Source organism: Aethalodelphis obliquidens, unplaced genomic scaffold (assembly GCF_003676395.1).
Source record: "Aethalodelphis obliquidens isolate GAN/ISIS:26980383/991018 unplaced genomic scaffold, ASM367639v1 scaffold12, whole genome shotgun sequence".
In the NCBI taxonomy this organism is placed as follows: Eukaryota; Metazoa; Chordata; class Mammalia; order Artiodactyla; family Delphinidae; genus Aethalodelphis; species Aethalodelphis obliquidens.
Genome location: NW_020837956.1, coordinates 23201966 through 23221994, shown reverse-complemented (window position 1 = coordinate 23221994; position 20029 = coordinate 23201966). Strand labels below are relative to the sequence as shown.

The window sequence follows — 20029 nt, the reverse complement described above, 5'->3', positions numbered from 1 at the left end:
CCAGGCTGCCTGGGGCTGGTCTGGCACTGCTGGGTCTTGGGCCAGAGAGATCAGGGCCTCCTCCTGTCTGCTTTTCGCATTCTTTGAGGAGGCAGGAGGTCTAGCCTCTTCCACCCATGTTAGAGTCCGCCCTCCCAGAACTTTGCCTCCCTCAGGGTAGCAGGCAGGCCTGGCCCCTCAGCCTGATCGCAGATACCCTGCTGCCTCCCCAGTGAGTCCTGGAGTCGGGGTGCAGGGGATGCTGCAGAAACACTTTCCCTCCTCTTGTATGTCTCTCCAGCAACTCACGTCTGTACTCTGAACCCAGGCCTAGAGGGGCCTTCCAGGGGAGCAGGTCCCAGGCATCCTCCCTGTGTCTTTGGGGGCAGAGGGCCCAGCCTGTTACCTCCGGAAGCTCTTCTCGCCCGGCTGCCGAGAACTGGGGCGGGAGCCAGGGAGCAGCCCATCTGTCTCCTGGCTGTCCTTCTCTTCCTCGTGAAGGGGCTCATCCCCCAGGAAGTCCTCATCATCCCAGGAGCCCACCGTGCCATCTGTGGCCTGATACCGGACCTCCACGCACAGGCTGGTCTGGAGGGAGAGATGGGTGGTGAGAGGCCGGGACGGCACTAACAATCACAATCCCGTGTCCTCCGCTGCTCTGCGATTTTACAAGGTGCTCTCACGCCCTTAACTTACTGGAGGAAGGCAAGCTGGGTACTATCCTCCCCCTACTTTCCCGTTTTGCAGATGAGAAACACAGAGGCTCAGAAAGACTGACAACTGAATGGGCCGTGGCTCCAGACCCTGCTGCACGTGGCTCTCCTCCTCCCTGGCGCCCGAGGTGGGGGCCCACGCCGGGCAGCTGAGCCTGGGCTGGGGGTGGGCCGAGTCCACTGGACACACAATCAAGAGCATCCTCCAGCGTCCCCATGGTGTAGGGCTGCCTGCGGGGACCAGGGCTGGTCTGTCTGAAATCAGCTGACTTCCCCTCGCTCCTGATGCTCTCTGCGGATTTGATGACATGAGCTGAGAACGTCCTTCAGGAGAGGAGCCCAGGCCCTGGACACCCTCAAAGGCGTGAGGTCAGCACTTCTTCCTGCTCACCTGACACCCACCCTCCTAATCTGGAGAGGATGGGAGCTCGAGGTCACCATGGGGTTTTCTCTGTGTCCTTGGGCCACAGAGCAAGAAGCCTCCTCTTAGCTCTAGCTTCTCCCCAGTGCGCAGGGAAGAGTCAGCCTAGTCCCTTCCTCAGCCCGTGTGGATGCTAGGAAATCTTCTAGACACGCTTTCCCTTCCTCCAGGTCAGGAGCTGGCTGGCTCCAGCGACCCCCACAGGCAGCCTGCACTAGGCACGTGGTCCTCTGAACGCCCAGGCTTTGATTTCCCCAGGGAAGAAGCGTCTTGAGCCACCAAGGCACCGTGGGAGTTTCTCCCCCACCCTTGTCACTCCTCAGAGAGGGTTCCTCCCGTTCTGGCTCTCTGTGGCTGCAGTCCTGCTTCTGAGGCTATTCTGCTGGCTACCACATAGGGTCATATGCGGGACCAGGGTTGGAGAACCATGGTACAGCCCCATTTTACATATGGATAAACTGAGGCCAGGAAATAATAGCTACTGAGCTTACTTTATATATTTATTGAGCACTTACTATATGCTTAACTGTTCCGGCACTTTCTGTGCATTCCCGTTTAATCCTCAGAGCAGTCCTGGGAAGTCGATACTGTAATTTTGCTCACTTTGCAGATGGTATGCAGCCAGCCCACAGGTAGTGAGTGGCCTAATGAATGTTTCTACCCAAGGGCTGTGTTCCTCACCACGAGGCTCAACTGCCCAGTGGTGGGCATCAATGAGCTCATGGGGACAGATGCGTCAGAGCAGAGCCTGGGGTCTGGGCGTCCAGAATGGTTTATTTCCTTCCTTTGTTTGAACATGTATCAAGTGCCTACAGACTGCGTCATTAGTACACGTGTGTTCCTGTTGGAAGTGCTGGGATGGGATGTGACAGATGAAGTAGAAAGAAGGTCCCTGCCCTCACAGAAAGGCTAGTCTTAGACGCCAAGGCAGGCATGCAGAGTGAAGGTCATGCCCAGGAGTGGCCAGCAGGGCTCAGACTGGCTTTCAGGTGATGAGAGACACGTCTTTAGTGATTCCTGAGCTGGGTCCAGATGGAAGGGCCCCTGGGGAGAGAAGGGAGGGCATCCCCCCCCCCCCCCGTCACCTTCTCTTGTACTCTCACGGCAGGAAGGACTGAAGTGTCCACCTTGGGGCCCTGTCACGCCCCAAGGGCTCTGGCCATGGCTGCCAGGCTGAGGGGCTCCAGCACAGTCTGACCTGAGTCTCCTCCTCCCACCTCACCTCCCCGCCCACAAGGAGTGCTCCCCAGGCCACGCTATGTGCAGGGGCAGGGAGGCCAGCAGGCCCCCAGGTGACCCGTAATAGGCAGGTCCAGGGACTCTCTGGGCGCCCTCACCTGAATGATCGCATTGTTGTCGTCAATCAGCATGTCGGTCACCTCCACGTGCTTCTCCTCCACCACCTTCTGCAGCACCATGCGGAAGGTCCCGATCAGCCTGTGAATGGCAGAGGGGGCGTGGTCTTCATGGTTTCACATGAAGAGGCCAGAAAGAGGAGCAAGGCTGACATCCCGAGAGGCTGTGACTGGCTGGCAAGGGGACGAGAGGGCTGGCTCAGGCTCCAGGCTGGGGTTGGAGAGGGTGGCCCAGGAGCTGGGGCTGGCCAGGGTGGCATGTCCAGGAGGGTCTGTGACCCCCAACAACTGTGTGTGGTTGTACGTATGACGGCCATTTCCCTGGGAGAGCTTGAGGGCAGTGAGTAGCTGGGGGGATGTCCACAGACAGTGTGTGCTGGCGGAGCCTCGTGCTCCTTGGGTACAGGCGATTGGGGTTGCTGAGCCCCTGCGGAGCAGCTTCCAGATGCCCAGCACGGAGGCTGTGGGGAAGGACCAGAGGCTCCTGGACACATAGATAGCTCTTCCCCCTTCCACCTCCCTAATCACTACCAAGGTCTCTACCCCTCACCGGCACCACTGGCTCGTTCGTCCTCTGTTGAGTCAGTAGTGATGCCCACACACACCTGCATTCTGCAAGCTCCTTGGGGCAAGAACCCATCTGACTGTGGGATTCCCATCCACCCAGCTGCCTAGAGGGGATCAGCAGGGCAGTGTTGTGATGAGCACAGACCTGGAGTCGGAGAGACGGGATTGGAAACCCAGCTCGGACACTTACTAGAGGGTTACCTGCTTCCTGGGCAGCTGACCTGGGCTCTCAGTCCCAGATTTCTCCTAAGATGAGCTAATAAACCCTGCTTCACAGAGTTTCTGTTTAGAGGACTAACAGAGATCCTCTGTGCCAAGTTCTTAGCAGAGCGCCTAGTACATAGTCAGCACTCCAGGAGCTGTCTGGTCGCTATCAAGGGGGTGACGTTATAGCGTGAGCCTTTCCAGGGAAGCAGATGTTTCCTATTTCCAGACTCTATTTGATATTTCTGGCTCACAGGAGATCTCAAAATCTACTGGCTGAATTAATGAACAACAGTGGGGGCCCCATAAATGCTGACTGAGTTAACCTGCATGCCATTTCATCCCATGGTTTGAAGGTTATTGCTCTAGGAGAGAACAGGTACTCAGAGAGATGTTCTCACACGGTGATTCTGCATGGGGTAGATTAAAACATACACACCACTTCTGGTTGAAGGGACAAAAGCAGAGGGGGGCATTCACAGGGTGTGAGACAGGAGGGGACCTTGGGATCATCTGGTGCTGTCCTTGGCTTATAGAAAGCAGGAAGGGATGCAGTTAATTTAAGGGCCACTCCGGATGAGGTGAGGTATCAGATGGATTCTGACTTTACCGGACATGTCTGATGTCTGCATCCTCCTGAGGGCCATGGAGGGAGACGCTGTTTTAAAAAAGCCTCCCGTCTGTGTGAGGGGAGAGAGTGCTGGGAGCAGCCACAGTGAATGAATGCTTCTCTCCGGGGTGCAGAGCTCCATCTGTCAGCTCGCCCCATCCTCCCTATGGGTGAAACTGTTCATACCATCCCTCCACTCTAAAGCCTACCTTGGCTTCCAGGCTCTTCTCAGACTAGCCCCTTGGAAGCTGCCTCCCCCGCTGCATCCTGCCCTCTCCCCAGCCTGGGCTGAAGTGACGGGCTGGGGTCAGGAGACCTAGAGCCGCTGCCCCTGGGTCTCAACTTTGTCTTTATAAAATGAGGGTGGTGGGCTCTTAGCTTCTGTCCTGTGTAGCCCTTCTAACAGTAGACTCTAGGCATGAACGTATACACTGGCTTTTTTGCAGCCTCATCTCTTTACAGTCTAAATCTGTGGTTCTAAACTTCAGCATGAACAGAATCATTGGGAGGACCTGCTAAATCACAGATGACTGGGACCCCTCCCCCCCCACCACTGTGCTGGTAACTGTTAACAACTGGCTGGGGGAGGGGAAGGGCAATCCTGACCTGCAGCTTTTGCTCATTTCCATGGTGTAAATACCCCCACCAAGGCCAATTTCAAGCTCCCAATGTGAAGCCACTGAGCACCGAGTTGGGAGAGATGTGTACCATCTGCTCTTGGGAGCCGGCCCCGCCCCAGGGGGTCTGACTCAGCAGGCGAGGTGGGGCCCCAGAATGGCTATTTCTGACAAGTGTCCGGGTGATGCTTACGATGGTGCTCGGGGAGCACACTTTGAGAATCCCTGTTCTACCACTGCCCCTTGCTGACTGGAACTTCAGGCCCTTTTAGCTCCACTAGGGCCTGTTGAGCACCTGCTGAGCGCTGGGTACGCAGGCACAACTTTCCCTAGAAGACACCCAGGGATCAGTAGAGATGCTGCAGTGTGACAAGACACCCCCAGGGGGCAGGATGGAGCTATTCCCCCACAAGTGCTCAAAGAAGGCTCTGGCACCTTCCAGGCTTAAACAAGTTCTCAGACCTTTAGACTTGCGAGGGACCTAAGAGGAAAGCTTGCCCAGCATTCCGTCAAGGAGAAGTCCCTTAGTATAGCTGATTCACTTTGTTATAAAGCAGAAACTAACACACCATTGTAAAGCAATTATACTGCAATAAAGATGTTAAATAAAAAAAAAAAAAAAAAAGGAGAAGTCCCTTAAACCTCCTCCCTGACACACACTCCCAGATCCTGCTAGACGCCCGGTGACGGGGACCTCACTACACCCCGGCTGCTCTCACTGCTCACCCATCCACCTCTGCTTCAATCACACAGTAAGCTGAGATCCACCTTCTGGCAAATTCCCCTCTCCTCATGCCCTGGTCCAAGCCCTGTTCACACACAGACGAAATGCCATCCCTAATGGGAGGCAATGTAGACAGCAGAAAGAGCCTGGGCTCTGGAGTCAGACAGAGGTGGGTTTGCCCGGCAGGGTCTAACAGGGTTTCTACCACCTGGCAGCTGTGTGACTTGGGCTGGTTCTCCAACCTCTCTGAGCCTTGCTGTTTTTCCACCTCCCCAAAGGAGGTGATACCACTTGCTTCACTGGGTGGTGGTGAGTACGCTCAAGTGAAAGTCCTCTAATACCGCCACACTCAGATGTCACATGTCACAGTGGGGCATGGGGTGGGGCGGTGTTTGCCGTCTGGAGGGCCCATACACACTGGTCTCCTGCACAGGGTGGGCTCTGGGGGCAGATGCGCAGCCTCACAGAGCCAGAGCAAGCCTGCGGCCCAGAAGATGTGGCTGGGATCCTGGGAGCTAGCAAGGCCAGAGGACTGAATTCACCATACCCACAGGGGGTGGCTTGTGGGGCTTTAACTCTTAATAGTTACCCGCTGCTTCCCCCAAACAAAAATAAAAAATAGTGTTCTTTGAAATGGACAACGGATGTGATCTCAGTCTTATGTTAAGGATAAAGGACACATCCGTCACCAGAGGAGTGGATAAAGAAGATGTGGTACATCTATACAATGGAATATTACTCAGCCATGAAAAGGACAAAATAATGCCATCTGCAGCAACATGGATGGACCTAGAGATTGTCATACTGCGTGAAGTAAGTCAGACACAGAAGGACAGATATCACATGATATTGCTTACACGTGGAATCTAAAAAAAAAGGGTACAAATGAACTCATTTACAAAAGAGAAGTAGAGTCATGGATGTAGAAAACAAACTTATGGTTACCAGGGGATAAGGTGGGGGGAGGGATAAATTGGCGGATTGGGACTGACACATACACTACTATGTATAAAGTATATAACGAATAAGAACCTACTGTATGGCACAGGGAACTCTACTCAGTACTCTGTAGTGGCCTATATGGGAAAAGAATCTAAGAAAAAAAAAGAGTGGCTATATGTATATATATAAAACTGACTCACTTTGCTGTACACCAGAAACTAACACAACATTGTAAATCAATTGTACTCCAATAAAAACTTTAAAAAAATAAAGAAAAACATTTTTTATAAAACTTTACCCTTTTTGCACATCTGTAACGTACCGTCTAAGCAAAACCAGGGCGCTCGCTATGAGAACACAACTTCAAAACAAGTGCCCGCATGCTGCTTCCACAGAGCGTTGCCCCTCAACCCCCTGCCATGGATGTTCTCTGGGGAAGGAGCTGGTGCAGGAAGGGAAGCCTTGGGTCTGGCCTGCCTGGTGACCCCGGAGACCACCTCCTGCCCCGATCCCAGCTGCCCTTTGTCCAGCCTGGCTGGAAGCTCAGTGGGTCAGCGTGGAGGAGCTGCCTGGGAGGTGGGCCCTCCGGATGGCAACCCCCGATTCTGGAGGCTGGGCTGGCCCCCACGGAGCGGCTGGGAAGGCTGAGCAGGGGCAGGATTCTCGGGTAGTTAGCCAGCAGCGAGGGGGGCCCACAGACTGACCACAGTAGAGTTGCAACCAGACACCAGGGTCTGTCAATAATTCATTGCTTTCCCCTGGGAGCTGGTGTCAAGTGCCTGAGGCCTCACCAGGCCTCCACTGCTCTCCTGGCTCCTGAATTATTCAGGAGTCCCAGGAGACTGGTGCCTGGGTCAGACCAGCCCCCCTCCAGGGTTCTGGACAGGCAGAGGGGGTGGCACAAGATCCTCTGGACCCAACACCACGTCCTCACAGGGAAGCCCAAGGCTCTTGTAAAAGGACCTCATTCAAGGTGGGCGGAGCAGACCTGGAGTCTCCTGGCCTGGGTGAGGGGTCAGCTTCCATGCTGCCCTCTGCTTCTAGAATAAGTCCCTTTCTCTGTGGTGGGTGGTGGTGGGATCAGGCCCACAGGTTCTAAATCTCACGCCAGCCTCCTTTACCTCAGTTTCCCCAAATGTACCAGTCATGTGACTGGGTTCCTGGAGAGCCCTGAGCTCTTCAGAGAAGAAGGGCCACTCGAATTCCTGTGCCCAGATCCTCCTACCCTGTACGCCCTCTCCTCCTGACATTTACTCATTCACTCATTCCACAAAGTAAGGGGGGCCCGCTGGGTGCCGGCCACTGTCCCGAGCAGCGAGTGTGGCTTTGCTGGTTGCTGTGCCCGGTGCAACCCCCAGAGGCTCCCCAGAGGCTCAGCTGCCCCATCAGAAGGAGCCTGGTGACTGAGCTGGGCCACGGTGGGGACAGAGGGCAAGCACTAGGTGGCCCTTTTCTTTGGCTCTGGGAAATAGAGCCCAGACTCCAGGGTGGGAGACTGAGGCCCACCTGACTCCAAGCACCTGCCTTCCCTTTCCGACCCCCCCGAGCTGGCCTGTGTCAGGTGGGCCCTGCGTTGTCCACGAAACCACCAGTCCTCCCCACCCCAGCTCTGCAGCCAACAGTGCCCTGGACCTTCTCCAGGCTTCCAAGGAAACAGCAGGACCCACTTCCACCAGGTCCAGGCCTCCCCTTGTGGGGTTTCCTGCCTTTTCCTGGGTGGGGGCATGGAGGGCCGGGAGAGAGAAAGGAGAATCAGAGTAGGGACTCCCCACTTCTGTCTCCTTCTTGCTGGTGTTTAGAACGACTCATCGAAGCCTTATATTCCAGCATACTCACTGTTACAGTAGTTGATTCCCTAAACAATTTACCAGATACTTCTGATTTGTTTATAGCAAGAGTTTTGATGTTTTCAAGCATTTTAGGGATTGGTCCGGCAGCTTTCATTTAAATGGTTCAGCAATCTCTTCCACATCCTGGGTTTCCACCATCACTGTTCACATAGCCTGGTTTCTGGGAGTTTGAGGTTTAGGAAGGGGAGGAAGGAGACCAGTATCCTAGCCACCCCCCTACTGCCATCTACCCCTGTGGCCTCAGCAACCTCTCCGAGGCTCACTTTCCCCATCTGCACAGCGAGGGTTGCCCTGGCTGAGCTCTGAGGCTCCCCGGTGCTCTGCTGTCTACCGTGGGTCCTGTTGGGATGCCTGGAGCTCCTCCCAGCCCTCAGCTTCCGATTCTGCTTCTTCCCCCACATCCACCTTGCTGTGCCTGTGCCTGTTTCTCCTGTTCTCACAGGTTACCCCATCTCTCATCCCAGGGAAGAAGGTCCTGCTTCATCTTGGGGGCCCCTGGTGGGGTGTCTCACCAACCTTTCTTGTGGGTGCCAGAGGCAGCTGCCTGAATGATGGGATGCCCTGATAGGCCTCCCTGCCAGTGGGCCTGGAATGCCCACATCCCATACCCAGCTGAGATCTCTCTGGCTCCCGATAAAAGCCACAGAATCCTTGGAGGTCACGTGGTTTGGCCCTTCCTGACTCCAAGATCCCCTCTACGGCATCATGGTCCACTGTCTGCTAACCCTCTCCCCGTGACAGCTCATTGGTTGGAGAGCTCTGGCCATCTTTCATCTGTCTGCTGTCCACCAGCAATGCAGCCCTGCCCTGATCCTGCTTCTAGGCACACATCTTTCCTCTTTCACATGGCAGAAAACCTTCTTAGGGGACAGACATGGTGCCCTAATCCCTCATCTTAGTATCTCCAATGACTAGCACAGTGTCTGCCTGGTATAGAGTGTTTCTCAGTGAATGTTTGATGAGTGACTGAAAGGATGGACCAAGGATGGATGGATGGATGAACGTGTCTTCTGTGATTTTCTCCTCTAGGCTCTCATCCCCTTGTCATGAGGCAAGATTTAAAGTCCCTTCCCCCTGGCAACCACAAGGCAGTGCCTACTCGTGCTCTGTCCAAGCAGCATGGGGACAGTGGAACCCTTGCCCCTCACCTCTCCTGCTCTGCTGGCTCTCCTACTAACATGACCTAGGGGTAGGTCAGCTTTTCATTCATTTGAGGTCTTCTCCCACTGTTGAGTCATACTGAGCTCTCAGTGAATAAAACCCGCGCACCATTTCAGATGTGTCATGGTTCAGCCATGACCCCCTCTAGCTTGTATAAGAAAATTGGCTTTCGAATCCAAGACAGGAACTTACATGTACTATATTTAGCCACCATTCCAGACTGTTCAAATGATTCTGAATTTTGCTTGTCACCCAGAGAGAAGGATGGGAACTACTTTTGCTGAACCCCTGGTAGTGGTTCAGCAAAAGGAGGTGGATGGGCTCCATTGCAGACTGTAAGCTCCATGAAGGTGGAAACCTCGCCGGTGAACTGGGTCACAGTAGGCACTTAGTAAACATGGGGACTGAATGAATGAATGAACATCTATCTCATTTAATTCTCACAGCTTCCCTTTGAGGTAAGTACTTATCCTCTTTACACATGCAAACATTGAACTCAGAGAGGTCATGCAACCTGGGCAGAGTCACACAGTAGATGACTGAGCTGGGATCTGAGAGCAGGCTCTCCTGACTCCTAAACCACTGAACCAAACTGCCTCGGAGTTTCCAGTCCTCCACAGGTGTGACAAGTTCACTCTCAAGGCTACAGATAGATGGTCTGTTGGAGGGTATTATCACTTTCTCTGATGGGTAACTGTTGCCCAGCATTGTGTAAGGGGGAAAACTTGAGGAAGGGGACAGGAAGCTGTGACGGGACTGGGGACAGTGAGAGTGAACGTGGCCAACAAGGACTGGGAGGGCTGGGAGACTCTGAGGACATGAGGGAGCAGGGGTTTGGGGGGTGGGTGGGGGCGGGTCTTTGAAGGTCAATCCAGGCCCCAGTGCAGGTCCCCTTTTAAACTCAAAGGAGGGGGCAGCCCAAGGAGCAGGGCAGGCGCCCCACCCCTCGGGGCCCCGCCTCTCGTGCCCCACCCCTCACTTACTTGTTGCTGAAGACTTTGCTGTAGTTGAAGATCTGAATCTCGAGCATCTCGTTGCTGTCGATGCTGCTGGCCACCTGCCACCGGAAGGTCTGGGGAGAGAGGAACAGCTGTGGCCTTGGGTGGAAATGACAGGGAGGGGTGTGGGGAGTGGGAGGGAGACCCCTGGTAAGATAGCCCCTCACATCAGCCCAATGTTTCACAGGAATTGGAAGACCAGATGGAAACTGGGTGCCGGGGTGGAGCAATAAACCCTGCTGGACCTGACTCTGAATAACTGAAAATAACCAGAAAGCTCTGGGGTCTGCTCAAGATGCCGCTGAGAGATGCTCAACAAGGGGGATTTGACAGAGCAGGAGGGAGGCAGTGACTTTTTAAGTTTCATTTCTATCACCAAATTCAGAACGCACAAGAGGCTAGTCGTACATAATAACAACAGTAACAGTAATGCCAGCTGCCATTGGTGGGCCTGAACTTTCCATTACGTGGGTCTGAATGCTTTAGATGCCTTAATTCCTTTAGTCTTTACAACCACCCAAGAGGCTGGTAACGTGGTCTCCGTTCTAGAGACAGAGGAACTAGGGTTCAGGGAAGTAACAGGACGCTGTTTTTAGTGGCCCAGCAGGTGCTGGGCAGGCTTCTGAGGGCCCACCCGGCAAGCGTGCTGCTTCAGAGCAATTCTTCATCCTCCAGGGAGGACTTGGGGGCTGGGGGAGCACCGAGCCAGCCTGGCAGATCACGGCCGAGTGTGGGCAGGGCCTGTCATGGCCTTCATGTTCCCTCTCTCTGGGGCTGGCCAAGGCCCAGGGAGGACCCTGACACCACCACGGTCAGCTGGAGTGGGCAGGTGAGGGAGGAAGAAGCAGAGGAGGGAGGGGGGCCTGGGGTGGGGAGGGAGAGGGCTTTGAGAGGGGCATGGTAGCGGGGGGGACTTTGGAGGCCTTGGACACAGAAGGAAGAAGGCGGAGAGGCGAGCCTGGGAGGCAGCCTGGCCGCCCACAGGCCCCATTAAGCTGCTCTGTTCCTGCCATCTGGAGGTCTCCAGCTCAGCAAGGGTATGGTTTTCTTAATGAAGTTGCCATTATCGGGCTGAAGGGAAATAAACTAGCATGCGAAGGGCGAACTCATTAGCCACCATGCAGAGGGAGGCGGGTCTGGGGGGGGCACCAAGATTTTGGTTTTCTTAGAACCAAGGGGAAGGGGGTGTTTGAGCCACATGAGGGTCTGTGCATGGGGTTTTGGCACTTGAAGGAGGGAAGGAGTAGGAGAAAAAGGAGCTGTGGAAATGGCACAGTTAGAGGAGGGCGGTGTTGAAGAGTGACACAGTTAGGTGAACACAAAGGAACTGGGAAACATGAAGTCCTTTCGAGGAAAAGGGGCCCAGAGAGGGAAGCGGCTTGCGGGCTCTTCTTGCCCATCGCCAGGCCCTGACTTGCCCGGTGGTCGGGGTGCAGTTTACTGGGTCACCAGGGCTGACAGGCTAAGAAGGTCACCGTCGAGGACCAGTTTGTTGAGCAGAGAGGAGGGGAGTCAGCAAGGGCTGGGAGGGGCACCTGGGGGGGCCCTGACTGGGGATGAGACTCCAGAGGAAGCCCACCGGGGGCGCCCTTTCAGAAGGTTTTCAGCTGAGGGAGCACATTTAGCATTTCCAGGAAGAAGCCTCGGTGGAACCCAGCCAACCCACAGAAGCATGATAAACACGAAAATGTTGATAATTTGTCAGTGAGCTTTGGGGTGGTTTGTTACGCAGCCCTAGATGACTGTGACAGTCCCCCGTGCTAGCTGTGCCTCTCTCTAGGAGTCAGCCGCATGTCAGGGAGGCCTGTCATCAGGGGCAGAGCTGGCTCCCTGCCCGGCCCTTGCCTCTCCACATACCAGCCCCCTCCCTTCCCGCTGTCCCCCGAACTCCTGGGAGAGCTTGCCTGTCCCACTCAGCAGTTCGGAGCCTGAGCAGAGCCGACAGGCCCAGTCTTGTCTCGCTTACTTGGGTCACCCTGCACCCAGCACAGGGCCTGCCACATGGTAGGCACTCAGCAAATCGGCCTCAGGTGGTTGCCTCGCCTGCAGTGCTGCTCCTTGCTGGCCTGAGGGCGAGGCCGAGCTGATTGCCCTCTCCACAAGCTCCTCCTCCTCTGCAAAGCGAGGGTGACGTCACAGTACCGCTTCTTGGGGTTATCGCGAGGCTGGGGAAGTGCCCGCACAGAACCCGGCGCAAGTAAGAGCCTGATCAACATGGCGCTTTATTACAGGGAATTCTACTGCGTTGCTGTTATTTCCAGGAGCCGGGGCAAGGTCTGGCAGCCTTGGGGATGGACACTGCCGGGATTGCAGGGGGCTGCTGGGGACAGAGAGCCTCTCTCCAGCCTGAGGCAGCACCAGCATGATTCTCTTCCTGCGGCCACAGCAGCTGAGGGTTGTGTCCTCTGCCTCTGGAGATGCCCTGAAATCAGTGGCCTAGCGATCGGGCCAAGGGAGCCCGCACATCATCTAGGATCCCACCCTGTGTCAGCCTCCAAACATGCCGGGGGACTCAGGTAGTAGCTGAGCCAAAGATAGCTACTCAAGTTGTCATGAGCCAGCAAGCCCCACGCAGGAGCACACGTTTGCTGAGCACCTCCTATGTTTGCTGGGCACTTCCTGTGTGTCGGGCTCTGCGTGGGGAGGCAGGGGGGTGTCTCCGGAGCTACTCTCTGGGTAGTACTGAAGACAGGCACAGACCTGAAATTGCAGCCTGGAAGAGGAACATTGACAGAGTAAGGTGGGAAGCATTAGGGGCAGAGGGAGGGAAGAGGACCTCTGTCCGAAGTGGCTCTCAGGAGCACCGGGAGTGTGGAGCTGTGACCCAGTTCACCAGCTCTAAGCTTTGCCGTGACCTGGCAGGTGCTGGCCGGGGTGGCGGAGTTCTGCATCCTATCAGCCCCAGCTATCTAGGACTCCACGGAAAGGTTTCCCTGATGCAGGCTGGAGAATGACCTGGGTTATCCTGGGCTTCATCAGCTGGGGTTGAAACCATCCTAAATCAGCAAGGCAATGTCCTTAAAGAGACAGCCCTCTAAATTTGGGGGGGAAAATTTTAGGATGTGTTGCAAAGCTTTAGGGTGCAATGGAAAGAGATTGTCTTGGGAAGTTAGAGACCCAAGACTCAAACTGGGTTTTTTCCTTTGTTCATTCTTTCACTCAGCAATATTTCCCTGAGCCCTGTGCTGGGTGCCAGGCCATTCATGAGCCACACAGGTATGTTCCTGACAGCCCATGTCTTCCAGGTACAAGTGAAGTGGGAAGATGAGCTCTGACCCTCTACCGCCCAGGCTGATGACCTCTCCCTCCTCTGGGCCCAGAAGGCCCATAGTCCATGTTTCCTGTTCTGGGTCCATCTCCCCACTGGACTGAGCCCCTTGAGGGCAGGACTGAGCCCTGTCCGCTTTGCAAGTGGCCATAGGCTCTGGAATTAGACTAGGGTTCAAACCCTGATGCGCTACTCATTGCCTGGGGTGTTGCCCACCCAGTGCGTTGCAGTGAGTTATGAGGCTTGTGTAAGCTCTCAGCCCGTCCTGCCGTGTACCAAGCACTCAGTACCGCGCAGCTGCCCTTATTCCTACAATTACTATTGTTATTCCGGCCTCTGCTGGGAGGTCTGGTCCACAAGAGCCTGGTTAAGGCCAAACCAAGCTGGCTTGAAGTAGGCTGGGTGTGGCCATGTCCCCACCCCACCACCAGGGGCCTCGGCTGGCTGCTGGCCTGGCACGAAGGCTGTCTCTCTCGTCTCTGTCTCTCTCGTCTCTGTCTCTCTCTCTCTTTAGCTTCTCCATAGTTGTAGGTTAAATGCAGGATCTCAGGTTCCAGCCTCTGGGAGAGGAGATACCAGGTCCAGGCTCTGTTTCCACCATGGTTGTGCAGAGCTCTGTCTTTCTGCCATGTCCACCCCCCACCGCCTCAGGTTCCTCCGCTGTGCCTGCAGCGGCCCCTCCCATCCTTGTCTGAGTAGAGGAGGGAGAGACGTTTGTTTTCATGTCTTTTATTTCATTTTCAGCCATGCAACATTTCTGTGAGGCAGACAGAGCAAGGAGTCTGACCCCATTTTTCAGAAGGGGAATCTGAGGCCTGGAGAGGTTGAGTGGCCAACCCAAGGGCGCAGAGCTCATTAGCAGCTCAGCGGGGACCGTAGCCCAGGTCTCGTGACTCCCAGGCCAATGTGCTTTGTACCTCACTGAGCTGGTTCCCAAAGGCCCTGGGCACAGTAAGGGTGAGAAAAGAGACTTGCTGGGAAGCTAGGAGACCTCTGGAGGTTTTGTAAGGGGCACCTGAGGTTTCTTTTCCAAGCTTATTCTGGAAACACTGACAGGCTGGTTCTTTCAGGAGCCAACCGGGAAAGTTTAGGACTTGTCCACCCGAGGCTGGGGAGACAGGTATAAGTACGGGTGCAGTTCCAGGCTGTCTTTGGAGAGTTCCCCGGGCCCTTCCTGAGCAGGAGGTGGGACGGTTGCCTCCACTGCTTTGTGGGGTGTACCCTGCTGACCAGTGGCAGCCAGGTTGCTAGCTGCTTCTTAGAAGGAGAAATGGAGACAGGGGTGTGGAGAGACCCCGGCAAGGCCTTGCAGGAGTGGCGGGGGTCAGGCCAAGCAGCTCTCTACTGCTGCATCCAGAGGGGCCTTAGTATCTAAGAACCCTGGCTTTTCCAGTTACAGCTGTCACCTTGGGAAGGATACGTGGTCTCTGAGCCCGAGTTTCATCGCTGTAGCTGCTGTGGAGACTGGATGGAGGAGGCCTTGCTCAGGATGCAGCATGGTGCTGCTGTGGGAATCTGCTGCCATTATCTTCCCACGGGGCTGCCCAGAGGGCAAGTGACAGGCAAGTCCGTGTCCCGTGGGAGGGCCTGAGCACTGCAGGTCACTTAGCATCCTTGCCCCATTCCACCAAGTGCCCGTGTGTGTATAAATTTCCCCGGCTGGGAGCTACTTCTCCCCGCCTCACGGCTGCTCTCCGATCCTGGCATGTGCTTTTGCTCATAACTCCCTGGCTTCCACCCCTTCCTGGTCTCTCTGCACAGACCCGAAGGCTCCCTGTGCCCAAGTTCCTGCAGGGATCCTTGTGTATTGTTGCACCTGCCTCTCCCTCTGGGGCATCTCTACCTGGGCCTGGCACACACCAGGTGCTCAGAACGTGGTCCCGTGCTCGGGGCGGCAGGACTGACTCTCCCCCTGCCCCGTGCTGGGCGGCCCTGGGAAGGGGAAGGACACGGTGATTAACTTGGAATGTCATGTATACCCATGGCTCAGGTGTCCCAGGGTGCAGTTAATGGAAAAGAGTGGCAGTGCCCTTACAAGGGGCATCAGGTTGCTCACGGGCTGGAGGTCTGGGTGGACATGTCCCCTGGGATACTTGGTGAGAAGCAGGGAGTCGATGCTGCACCTGGCTGACTGGGGGCAGCCGCCCAGGGAGGCAGGGCTGAGCGATTGAGCCAGGCGGCCTGCATCGTCACCCAGGCAGGCCCTCCAGCTCGGGGCCCTGACTGAGGAGGTGGTGCGGAGGGGAAGGAAAAGGCAGGTTGTGCGGTGGGGCTCATCTGAGGCTGAGACGCCAGGCTTAGTACCGCAATGGTTCCATCGTCACGACAATCTCTCATTTTGTTCACGGTTTTACAAAGAGACTTCATACCCATCGCCTGCCCCATTTGACAAGTGTGGTAGCTGCGGCTTAGAAACTGAGGCTGGAAGTCGTACAGCCAGGAGGCGGAGGAGGCAAGAACAGAACTCTCGCCGGGGAGGGTACAGCCTGGGGGCTGTGATGGTCAGTGGTGGCCTGAGCCCAGGTGAGAAGGTTGAGGCCTTGCTCCCCTGTGCCTACAGCTCTGGTCCTACGGACACAGCTGTACCGTGTGGGATGGGCCCAGAATGAGAAGACAGCAGTTCTCAGTGGCCGCTGGAGGCTGGTCAGCTAAATGCTAGCCTCAGAGGGAACAGGCTGTCATGAGGCCCTTTCCAGCCAGACGGAGCCAGACATGAGGGGCAAGGCCAGGAAAGTTGGGGTAAGCTCTTCTGGGGTCAAGCAGAGCTGTGGCTTTGTGCCAAGATGGTGACTTAGGACTCTGCTGCCTCTCACCCCAAAGTCAACCCCGTAGGAACTACAGAAGCAAGAGGGGAATATGGATTCTAGGAAGTAACAAACAAACATGCAAGCAGGGATGAGAAACCCAGGGGACCAAAGGCTGTGTGAACTGACGTGAGCTGGGGAGTGTGGCGGCGGCTCAGCGTGTGGGGGAGGGGTGAATGGAAGCAGCAGTGGGAGAACAGGTTGGAGGAAATCTTTGCAAGTTCTGCTCTCATCACTCCCTGGCACTACCTTGGGGCAATGGTTGCCTGCTCCTTTACTGATAAAACTGTGACAAAAACCCTACTGGGATGAGGTTTAATAAAAATAGATGCTGATAAACCAACTGCCTCATACTTTCTCTCATTGAACCCCCAGAGCTAGTTTGTTAAAATTCTCGACTGCTTTCTGTCAACCATGTCTCGCCTTTAAGGCTTAGAGATGAGACCCTGACTCTGTTTCTGTGGTGACTGGGCCCTCCTGGTGCCCTTCAGCCCCTAGAGGTTGACATAGCAGCCTTTGATGGTTGCTCAGTACTCATTACCAGACAGAGTAGCTGATACCAGGGGAGCTCAAACAGGGCAAAGTAAAGAGACTGGGAGAGTATCTCTCCTAAAAAAAAAAAAGACAACAGACTGAACTGTATACACCAACTGGAACAGGATCATTAGAACGAATGGACCATAAAACTATGTGTCAGCAAAATATAAAACAAGTTCAAGGAATCATAAGAAAAAAGAACAAATTAGTAAATTGGAAGATCAATTTGAAGAGCTCCCTCAGAAGACAGCAGCAAAGGATTAATCAACAAAAACCAGAAAGGTAAGAAATGGCAGCTAGAAGTAGTACTGACATCTGATCATAGGAGTTGCAGAGGCAAGAACAATATAAAAACTGAATGTTTGAAAAAAATAATGGAGATAGAATTTTCTATAATAAATGAAAGATGAAAGGCCTTAGATTTGAAAGAGCTCACAAAATAGTGCAAAAAAGGAAAGATCAGGAAACCCACAATTAGACACATTATAATAAAATTTAAGAATATCAAAGATAAAGGACTTATATTTGAAGTTGTGAAGGCAAGAACTTCGAGCTTAGAATTTTATAACTGATGAAACTCTCATTCAAATTTGAAGAAATAAGAAACACATTCTCAGATTTACAAAGCTTTAGAAGGATTGCTACATAAAAATTCAAATGAAAAATACTTTTGGGGCTTCCCTAGTGGCGCAGTGGTTGAGAATCTGCCTGCTAATGCAGAGGACACGGGTTCGAGTCCTGGTCTGGGAAGATCCCACATGCTGTGGAGCAACTAGGCCCGTGAGCCACAACTACTGAGCCTGCGCGTCTGGAGCCTGTGCTCCGCAACAAGAGAGGCCGCGACAGTGAGAGGCCCGCGCACCGCGATGAAGAGTGGCCCCCACTTGCCACAACTAGAGAAAGCCCTTGCACGGAAACGAAGACCCAAGACAGCCAAAAAATAAAATAAAATAAACAAATGTGGGGTTTAAAAAAAAAAAAAAATTAAAAAAAAAAAAACTTTTGGAGGAGGTACTCAAATAAGAAGAAAAACAATTCCAAGAGATGCTTCAAGAGATATGAGAAGTAAAGGTGATTAAGTATCTTGGAAAAGACTATTGTTGTCTTTAAAAAGAACAAAGAAGGCTAGGACAAATAAAGGAAAAAGGGAACACACCTTCATAAGAACCTAGAATTAAAATTCTAATCTAGTTAATATCAGCATGAGGATGTGGGCTGAGGTGGGGAAATCAAAGAGGCACAAGAGAGTATTAAGGTACCTGTCACGTTAGGAGAAATTATAATTATTTATTTGAGCTCTCAACAGGAGAACATAAACATAAGTATGGAAGGCTTACTACCTACCTTGAAAACAAAAACAGAATACATAGCTTTTCAACTAACAAAAGAAACTCAATCTATCCAACTGAAAGCTGGAAAATAGGAAAAAAAAAAAAAAAAGAAAGAAGCAGAAAGTACAGTAAATGGAAAATATAAAATAAGATGGTGGTAGAAATAAGCCTTATAATAATAGCAATTACAGTAGAGGTAAATGGGTAAAACTAATCCATGAAAACAGAGAGACTCTCACATTGGGTAAGAAAACAAGACCTAATAATCCATGCCCTAAGAAGACACACTTGATTTTAAAAACGGAATTATTGAAGATAAGAACACGAAAAAAGATATACCAAGAAATTAAAAAGATCGAAACAGATATACCAGGCAAACAAACCAAAACTGGCTGAGATAGCAATCTTAATATCTGACAAAATGGAAATTGATGCAAAAAACAACATAAGAGACAAAGAAGGATATCAAGTGCCAGTTGAGGGGAAAATAAGCAAAATGATATAGCCATAATGAACATAAAGGCAACTAGTAACAGTTTCAAAACACATCAAGCAACAACTGACAGAACTGCAGGGAGAAATACATAAATCAACCATTGCAGCAGTCGATTTTATTACAGTCATTATTGAAACTGATAGATCAAGCAGAGAAAAATAAACAGAACATTTGAAGAATTAAATAATATAAATAATGAGCTTGAGCTTATATAATATCAAGCTTATATAGAGCTACAGATAGAACCCCACACTAAACAAATTCCTTTTAAGCAGAGGGAGCATTTATGACCATGAATTATGTCATAATAGAAGTCTCAGTAAATTCCAAAGGATCAATACCATACAGACTCTGTTCTTCGATCATAATGCAATAAAACTAGAAATGAGTAAAATAAGGAGCTATAATTTCATACATGTATTTATTTGGAAACTAAATAACGTTATTGTGTAACTCTTGGGTTTAAAAGAAAATCATAAAGGAATGTAAGAAAAGTTTAAACCTGAATAATAGTGAAAACATTATATATAAATATTTATAGGATACAGTTAAAACTGCATATAGAGCAAAATTTACAGCTTCAAATACATTTATTAAGAAACAAGAAAAGTTAAAAATAATAGGCTTACGCAGAGCGGCTGGGCCCGTGAGCCATGGCCGCTGAGCCCGCGTGTCCGGAGCCTGTGCTCCGCAATGGGAGAGGCCACAACAGTGAGAGGCCCGCGTACAGCAAAAAAAAAAAAAAATAATAATAATAATAATAGGCTTAGCACTCAAGAAGTTAGGAAAAGAGCCATAGAGTAGAATAAAATAAACAGACAGAATGGAAATAATTAAGAAAAGGGCAGAAATCAATGAAATGGAGAACCACAACAGGGGAGATTAATGAAGCCAAAAGCTGGTTCTTTACAAAGACTAATAAGATAAACAAATCTTTAACAAGACTGACCAAGAAAAACAGAGAGAAGATACAAATAAATGAAATATGGAATAAAAAGGGGGAAACAACTTTAGGCACAGAAAAGATTTTAAAACAATCTTAAAACAGTATGATCAAATGTGCACTACTAAATTTGAAAACCCAGATGAAATGTAAAAATGCCTAGAAAAATGTAAAAATCCAAAATTGGTTCAAGAAGATTCACAGAAAGTGAAAAGGAAGTCAAAGAACTCCCCTCCCCAAACTGTCCAGACTTACATGTTTTTACATTTGATTCTTCCAAAATGTCAAGGTAAATTTCTATCTTATGCGTATAGTTCCAGAAAATTTTATGTATTATTGAATTATGAAAATTTTATGAACATAGCGGCAAAAATCTTAAATAAAATTATTTGCCAATTGAATCTGTGTATTAAAAATAATACGCTATGAAATATACTAAAGGAATATGTTATAGTTGTCTCAATTGGTGCAGAAAAAGTTTTTGATAAAGTTCAACAACCTTTTATAAT

At 51.9% G+C, this 20029-nt stretch overlaps 1 protein-coding gene across 2 annotated transcripts in view; it reads right to left on the bottom strand.

The window, feature by feature from the left end:
* OTOF (otoferlin) overlaps positions 1-20029 on the bottom strand; it is a 91007-nt gene that overhangs the window by 51863 nt on the left and 19115 nt on the right. For both annotated transcript variants that reach the window (XM_027113631.1, XM_027113632.1), the window contains exons 3-5: positions 10127-10215; positions 2451-2550; positions 386-567 (exon numbers count right to left, since the gene is read on the bottom strand). In XM_027113631.1, coding sequence (XP_026969432.1) covers positions 386-567; positions 2451-2550; positions 10127-10215 — 371 coding nt within the window. The remainder of the gene's footprint in view (positions 1-385; positions 568-2450; positions 2551-10126; positions 10216-20029) is intronic.